Source organism: Fomitopsis serialis (assembly GCF_022376445.1).
Source record: "Fomitopsis serialis strain Sig1Antser10 chromosome Unknown B0H18scaffold_808, whole genome shotgun sequence".
Taxonomy (NCBI): Eukaryota; Fungi; Basidiomycota; class Agaricomycetes; order Polyporales; family Fomitopsidaceae; genus Fomitopsis; species Fomitopsis serialis.
In genome coordinates this window covers 2,179-9,735 of record NW_025955768.1, presented here as the reverse complement: position 1 = coordinate 9,735, position 7,557 = coordinate 2,179, and the positions used below count along the sequence as shown (strand labels likewise).

General features: G+C 53.7%; 3 protein-coding genes across 3 annotated transcripts; 2 read left to right on the top strand and 1 right to left on the bottom strand.

The window, feature by feature from the left end:
• Positions 1-27: 27 nt before the first annotated feature.
• B0H18DRAFT_1132188 (uncharacterized protein) lies at positions 28-1,617 on the top strand (the record flags this gene model as incomplete). Its single annotated transcript, XM_048035543.1, has 7 exons — positions 28-231; positions 283-318; positions 365-772; positions 833-997; positions 1,061-1,252; positions 1,319-1,485; positions 1,536-1,617. Coding segments are annotated over 7 exons (1,254 nt in total), but the record flags the coding sequence as incomplete, so codon positions are not given.
• A 378-nt stretch (positions 1,618-1,995) lies between these two features.
• On the top strand, positions 1,996-4,571 carry B0H18DRAFT_1132187 (uncharacterized protein; the record flags this gene model as incomplete). The annotated part of the gene is made up of 8 exons (XM_048035542.1): positions 1,996-2,229; positions 2,291-2,533; positions 2,599-2,994; positions 3,047-3,434; positions 3,722-3,858; positions 3,923-4,118; positions 4,173-4,278; positions 4,331-4,571. 8 exons carry the CDS (start codon positions 1,996-1,998, stop codon positions 4,569-4,571), a joined length of 1,941 nt encoding a protein of 646 aa, XP_047884204.1.
• Positions 4,572-4,695: 124 nt separating this feature from the next.
• On the bottom strand, positions 4,696-7,557 carry B0H18DRAFT_899214 (uncharacterized protein; the record flags this gene model as incomplete). The annotated part of the gene is made up of 4 exons (XM_048041441.1): positions 4,696-5,048; positions 5,115-6,831; positions 6,880-7,170; positions 7,228-7,557. 4 exons carry the CDS (start codon positions 7,555-7,557, stop codon positions 4,696-4,698), a joined length of 2,691 nt encoding a protein of 896 aa, XP_047884203.1.

Here is a 7,557-nt window from a genome sequence, read left to right as displayed (position 1 = left end):
ATGGGACCTCCGACGACAGATACTAGCGATGGTCTCACGACACATGAGGTTGCGGATGACTCGGACGAGCCGGATGCTCCTTCATCGCAGCGTCGAGGCTCTTCATCGCAGCGTCGAGGCTCTTCGTCGCAAAAACGGCGCAAGCCTCTCCGAAATACAATCGTGGAATCGTCGGATGAAGAAGGTGTGGAGGAGGCCAGATTTGAGGTGTCGACCAAGGTCCCGCGTCAGGTACGTCGCTTTCGCACCACACAGGGCTGGATGATCAACTTACTGCCTTAGTTGACGGAGAAACAACGGAAAAAATTCAAGCAGGAGGTACGTGGTCCCTCTATATTGGGTCTCGCATTCTGATACACTTCAGATGCCTGAGATTCGCCGACCTGTTACGACTGCCATACTTACTGAGGGTGGGGTTGATGGTACATCAGACAACATGGTCTGGATGGCTCGCACCGAGATCGACGTCATACAAGGAAAGCGGAGCATCAACATGCAGATGAAAGACCAGAATGCTATAATGCAGCAAGTCCTGCACCGCGCGTTCGAAATTGGCGATAGAATCATCGCATTTGGTTCTGATGACGAGTCCGTCCTCAGCATGGACTTCGCGGCGCTTCACGGTATCATCACGCCTTTCGAGAAAGACGGCATGGATGGTATTGCATTGAGAGCAATGATTGAGGCAGCAGAACAGCTCGGGTATGACGGTGATGGCGACATAGCGCAACGCTTAGAATTGGGGTCAACTCGCAACTACATCAGACCCCTCGTACTCTATGCAAGTATTCTCCGTGTTGCTCCGGCTGATGTGCGCTTACCATGTGCATAGGTGTCACATCGACTAGGTCTTTTCCGTTCTGCGATCAAGAAGGCTGTGACGCCGACAGTCGAGCACACTTTTCGACTCGGTCTTGGCGATGAGCCTGCAGACGGCATCCCCAGTAAGGCTGCGCTGCTCAAGGAAACGAGCTATATTTATCCATGGGATGCGATGGTATGTATCGACTAGTACATCTCGTGGTTTCGTACTCAATTGCTTCTCGTGCCGACAACACAGGGACTCGCATTCAATCAATCTGCTCCGTATGAGAGCTCTATTATCAAACAAGCCATACGGGCATCATTCTTTGTCTCCGCGCAGTATGTTAAGGTCGGTTTGCTGAACGGAAAATCGTTCGTCTCCTCGTATACTGCCGCACCCTCTGAGAGCGAGATACCACCGACTATGTTGGCATTGTGCATGACAGCGGTACGTCCAATATTCTACGTGACTCGTTGATCCTCTATATTGTATTCAATTTTGAATGTTCATCAGGTTGAGTCAATCATATCCGATCATCAGCTGAAGCTCGCAAAGGCGTCAGACTTCAATGCCACGAACGCAGAGATATATCGGGACCACCTCGTTCGTCTCGTCGGACTTCGCCGACAGAGACCAAAGCGTTACCATCGGATCATGCACGAGCTATTCACAGCTGTGACGTACGTATATATGTGGTCTTATAGCTATATGCTGATATTCTATTATTTAGATCTGGACATACTCTGCAAGGCGTGTTACAAGGTACATCGAACGGAGCAGGCGTCGACTGGAGCCATATACCCGATGAGTAGAGGTCCGAGGATGTACTACAGTACAAGTTTACTACGAGTTGTGCTGGATGGATTGTCTCGGAATGCGAACATAATACTTCATAATGCATCTCATGTTTCCCTATACTCGTATGTGCCTGTGCGAAGAATATGTTTTCGAGCTTCAGAATGAGTCAATGATCACATAAAAATTGCGGAGCCCTACCAATAACATCACCGCATTCGGTATTCTTATCTACTTATTCGCAACTCGACTTTTGGACCATAGCGAATAGACCACTACTGGGGCGAACAAGAGAACTGCAACAATTACTCGTTCTTCGCAGTAATAGGCAGACATTCGTTGTTATTCGGAAATGAGGGTTTTCCTGATGGCCTATTCATCGCTATGGCCCACAGATGGACTTCAGTCGACTCTCGGCTCAGCAACAGGCCGATCTCATGGCTCTCATCCAAACTGCCTCGAATACAGCCCCAAATTCGTCGCTACCTGGCCCGAACCCCTCACAGGCCTATGGCGAGACCCAGCCTGGAGTCTTGCAGCAGCACCCTGTGTCGGTCACTCCTAGCCAGAACACGACCTCTGCAGCCCCCTATACTGTCGCAGGTCAGCCTTCGACACAGTCGGCTTGGGTAAGTCCCTGTTGTCTGACTTCCACTGACGATGCATCTGATCTCGCACTCTTCGGAGCAGTCCTCATCGCCTACTCGGCCGAGTGTTCCCGGACAGCCTCACCGAGTTAGCCAAACAGCTGGGGCTTCTGAGCTGGTGCCTGAAGCAAGGCCATCGTCGCACCCATCCTTTCAGGGCCACATCGTCTCGGCTGGCGAAGTAGCTGGATCGCCCTCGCATCCCAATATGCCCCCATGGGCCATAACCCTGGCAATCCTGTCGCACAGAGGTCGACGACACCTTGGCATGGCATGCCTACCTCTGGTTCGTCTCTGCGAGTTTCGTCAGTGAGCTTTGTACTGAACACTGCACCTCGCAGAGCAAAGTAGCCCACCTCCGAGTCTTGTGTCGTATCACAGTGCTCGGACCAGCCCCCTCGGTGCCATGGCCCTCCTGGTTCTTCGTCGCAGGTAGCAGGCCCATCGTCGCTGTACAACACCACCGAAGTCACTCCGGGCCCCGGCCCAAGCCGTAGCCTGACACAGCCTATCCTGGGATTGAACAGGCTCCGTCCCCAGGCTTCCAGCCAGGTCAATGTAGCTCGCCTGTCATCGTCAGCTCGTATGCCTCGCACGGCGGGCTCCAGCCTGTCAGCTCGGCCCCGCCGCACACGTGGCTCGGCACAGCATCCACCGTCGCTCCCGCATCTCCCCCATATCATACGATCCCCTATACCACATGCCGAAGACCAGGTCAAAGTGACCTGTCTGATCTATCCGCAGCCTGTAAGTGACCATCGTGGCTATAATGTGCCCGGTGCTGACCGAAAGACGATAGGACCCTCCCTCAGCTCCACTTATTGCCTATAACTTCGGACGGGACAGCTTCGTCGATCATCTGCGAGGGCATGGGCTCTGTCACGACTTTGACATCCCGCTGTCAACACCGCTGCCCCGCCTGGCGAGAATGGTCTTGCTTGAGATGCGGGCCTCGTCTTTCCACTACGAGGTCCCCATTGCCGATCATCTCGCCTTTGAGCATGAGCGCCTCCCTCTCGGCATTTTAAGCTTAAAAAACCGTGGCATTCGTCGTGCGGATGGCCAGGTCTATCTCGATCATAAGCCCCTGTGGGCCGACAAAACAGTCGAGACGCTCCTCGCAGATAAGCACCGCTTCGCTCACAGCGACCACGGCTTTTACAACGGCCGTTTTGTTCTGCGATTTGGTGAGCAGTGTTCGCCAGTATGTGGCGAGCTGTGCCTAATAGGTCTTCCCTGTAGTGATATGTACGAGCCCCCTGCTCGCTGTCGTCCAGCCATCCACAGTCGCTCGTGAGCATACATGCATTGCTACTGCGTTATATGGGCGATTCGCAGGGGATGAGTGGCCACAAGCGATCACCTCTGCCCCTCTGTGCATTGGCTGCCTTGACGATGTTCGAGAACCTAGTCGTATGGCACATCTCCCCGAGCCTCCTGAGCCTCTGATTGCTGATGCTCAGTCACGGTGTAGCTGTACCCCCTCCGTCACCCATGCTAGGAAGTCCTGATCGCCCGAACAGCAACCCGGGCAGCCCAGCCTCCACGACCGACTCGGATATTGGAATGACAGATGCCACGACTGGGCCCAGAGCTGGTGCTCAGCTGAATGTGAGCTTCATTATGTCCCGTACTCGCCACAGTTCATCATCTTTTTTTTCCTGCAATATTCCAGGGTCGTACAGTGCCAAGTCTTGCTCGCACATCGTCTATGCCATCGGCTGTAGCTGCATTCATGCCCCGTGATATCTGGCAGTCGCCGTGGGAGCCAGAACTGCCGAGGGACACTGTCGGTGGCCAGCAATACAGCGAGCTGAGTGGCTTCGCTGAAGCTGTCTATGCTGCAGCCAGCCGCCACCCTGAGGCCCACGGTAGTGGCAGGGCGCGGGGTGCACAGGCACGGCCATTTTCACTGCGAATTGAAGGGACTAGCATGGATGCGATGGTCGATGCCCTCCGGGAGTATCTCATTGATGCTGCCCATCTCGGCGATTACACAGCCCTACTGTCGCCTGATCGCGTGTTCCGAAGGTTGGCCAGTACCTCGCCCTCACTGTTCACTAGGCTTACCTCCATGCTACAGGCTGTCGCCAGCTGGAGCAGTAGTGTCATTCGGTGCAGGTGTCGAGCGTGAGGTTTTGTGGACAGCACTCCAGAAATACCAGGGAGATCCCAGGTTCTGTCGGCCTGGCCTAGATGGGACCTGGACGATCGCTAACAGTCCCATCACTCACTTTGCTGCTGAAGAAAACAGGCTCGCCCGCAAGAAGGAGCTCACGATCTTCGGGGCCCTGACTGCCATCAGGAAAACCCTATTTCCGTAATTCGCGCCAATATGCATAATGTACCAATATTGTACGGACTCGCAACAATGGAAGATTATTCTGAACACATTATCGATATCACAGAGAACACGGGCAATGTGCAACAACAGTTTTATGATTCGCTCTAATACAGGTTATAGTAGCTATGTGAGTCCTTTGTCGGATTAAGATAGAAGGCCGTACATTCGTCCAAAACGTTCGTGCTTTGCCAGGCATTCGGAACAGGTCCGCCCCACTTTGGAAAGAGGTGTACGCTGCGCTCAAGTAGAGTAAGTGGTACAACAGATGCTATCTTCGCGTTACCCGTCAATCTCTGTACTTTGTACATTTGATATCGTGGGTCAGGTTCAGCCGTGAATTTCGAGAACCATTCGATGTACACTAGATGCCGTGGGACTTGAGTGAGTGTCGGGAAGAGCCGTAGCAGGTATTTTTGTGGCAACGAAAAGACCGCTCGCACTTGTCCAATGCGTGTATCTATCACCGCGGCAACAATCAATTCATCAGTATTCAAAGTGCCGGATACATAGTAGGAAGACATACCCTGTAAACGAGCGCGAGGCTGACCAGTATCGCGCTGAACACGAACAAGTGCTGTGTCGAAGCGTGGATGAGCGAGAACATTGCCATGTGACCCTACTCGTAGGGGCTGTGCATGAATTGAATCGAGGGTTTCATTGCCGTAGTACTCCATATTGCGGAATTTGATCTTGTGGTACACCGGGAGGGCCTGGAAAGGGAATGTGAGATTGGCAGCTCGCCGTTCAACCTCGTTCTTCGTCAATGTCGGTGCATTCAACTCCACTACAAAACGAGCCAGAGCCGGCATGAGGTGCGTCGCGCCGTACCCCGAAGGAGCCACAAGCTCGGTGATAGGTACAGCGTTGCGGGTAGGCCACTTTGTCATGTGGTGATACAACGGACACGCCATATCGGGTGGCCGCCAGCGTGTTTTTTCATCGGCAGCGGCGGGCTCAGGTTCCGTACGACGAGGGTCTGCTTGAGCTTCCGCGTGGAGAATGCGCCATTTGACGTACTGCGCATGCTGCAAGACCTTTTCGCGGCGCTCGAGCCATTTTGTCATTTGGGGGAATTCGTTCTTATGGTTGGTCGAGCGATAGGCTTCTTTTGCGAAGTCGATATGAAGGCGTTCTGTTGCTTCGGTGTTGTAGTTATCGGTCGTACCGTAGAGCTTGATCGCGCGAACATAATGAAGAAGCATATGGAGCTTTGGGATGAGGAAGTTGCCACGCGCACCGAGGCTGACGAAGATAGACTTCTTCGTATGGAAGTCAGATAGTGTGCGTTCAAGCGCGTCGAGCGTCGTGCTCGAATGGACCGAATACTGAGCCATGTATAGGAAGTCGAGGAGGGACTTTGTTGCGCTGACCAAATCCTCCGTTGACTCGCCGTGCGGCAGACGTACGTCGATGACAAGTCCAAGAATGAACCGAGCGATTTGCTTGTGCTCGGTTCCTGTCACGCGCGTCAGACCAGAGATGCCTTTCTGGAAGATATGAATGCTGTGGTTCGGGGGAAGACGTTTGACTCGCGCGTCAATCTCGTGCTCGCCAACGATATCCGTCAGCCACGCCAGGAGGTGCTTGATGATGCCTTGATGTAACTGATGAAGAATATCGGGCGTGATTGCGCGGTATATATCGACGTACGGTAGGCCTTCCCAGAACGGGTGTTGGATTGGCTTGATGCCGGCGTCATCACAAGCACGGTTGTATTCACCAGTCCCCGCGAAAGCGAGTGCATCCAGCGCTTCGTCGAGATTGCGATAGTCGTATGGGCAAGGGTATGTACCAAGTTCGTCGTGAGGGCATTTGCAGATTGGACAATCTCCAGTGTAGGTCCCCGTCACGAGGACCTGTTCCGGATAGTCGCCAACGTAGATCACCAAGATCGGGTGGCAGCGCCGGACAATACCATCTCCGCTTGCCATAGGGACACCGTCAACGCCAGCGACACGGAGAGGCTCAGTCGCCATCGACATGCAGGCGTGGAAGAGGTTCGCGAGGGTCCTGCGGCGAGCTGCCTTATTCTTGATGTGCTCGAGCCGGCTGGTTGGGAGGTATGCGAGGAGAATCTGTCCTCGGTGCGATGGTTTCCTTCGAATCTCCTTCGGCAGATTCCCAATCGTAAGGTAGACTGGGTACGCAGTCTTGTTGCGGAACGATGTCAGCTGGGTTTTGTCTGATGATAAGATGACTGGGATGATTGTCGCTCCTGGCATCTCGCTCTCCAGATGCTTCTGTATGTGATTTTAGCACTAGATTTGCTATCGAGGCTGTTAGCTTACCTGAGTTGCCCACCACCACTGTCCCGTATGTAGATCATGGTACAGGCGGATGGTACAGTCGGCGTCGGCATAGTGGCGCTCGGGAGCAACACATATGTACCGCGCATGCTCAGTATCACCGTAGAGAGCAGCAATACATTCTAAGATGTCACGACAGAACATCGCGAATTGTTCGTCGCCTACACAAGCTTCAAAACGATGGAACGCTGGCCGACGATTCGGCAGCTTGTTGTCGATAATCTTGTTGAGCTCATCCGCGTTCTTGTATGACAGACCCAGTCGTTCGCGAACCTTCCAGCAAATGTAAGTCACATAAGTCAAACGTTCATGGTACTGTTGCCGACTTACCTCTTCTATAGCGAGCAGATCAGAGAAAGCCGTCGACCCCAATCCACGCAGTTTCGCCCACTGGGCAATCTCCCAATCAACGCGAGATGCGAAGGGCGCGTACAAGTTATCATCCTTAGGATCAACCTCGTCTGCATAGGTCTCATATCCCGAACGTGCAGGTTGACCCACAGGAGGCGTCGAAGTTTTCCCGGCTTCACCGCCGAATGGGACTACATAGGCGGGAGATTGGCGGAGCTGAATATGCGCGTCGACATGTATGCCACCAGGGGCAGCGGCCGCGTCGGGGATGCCCGAGGACTCGGGCCCGGGGACAGGGTCGATGTCCAT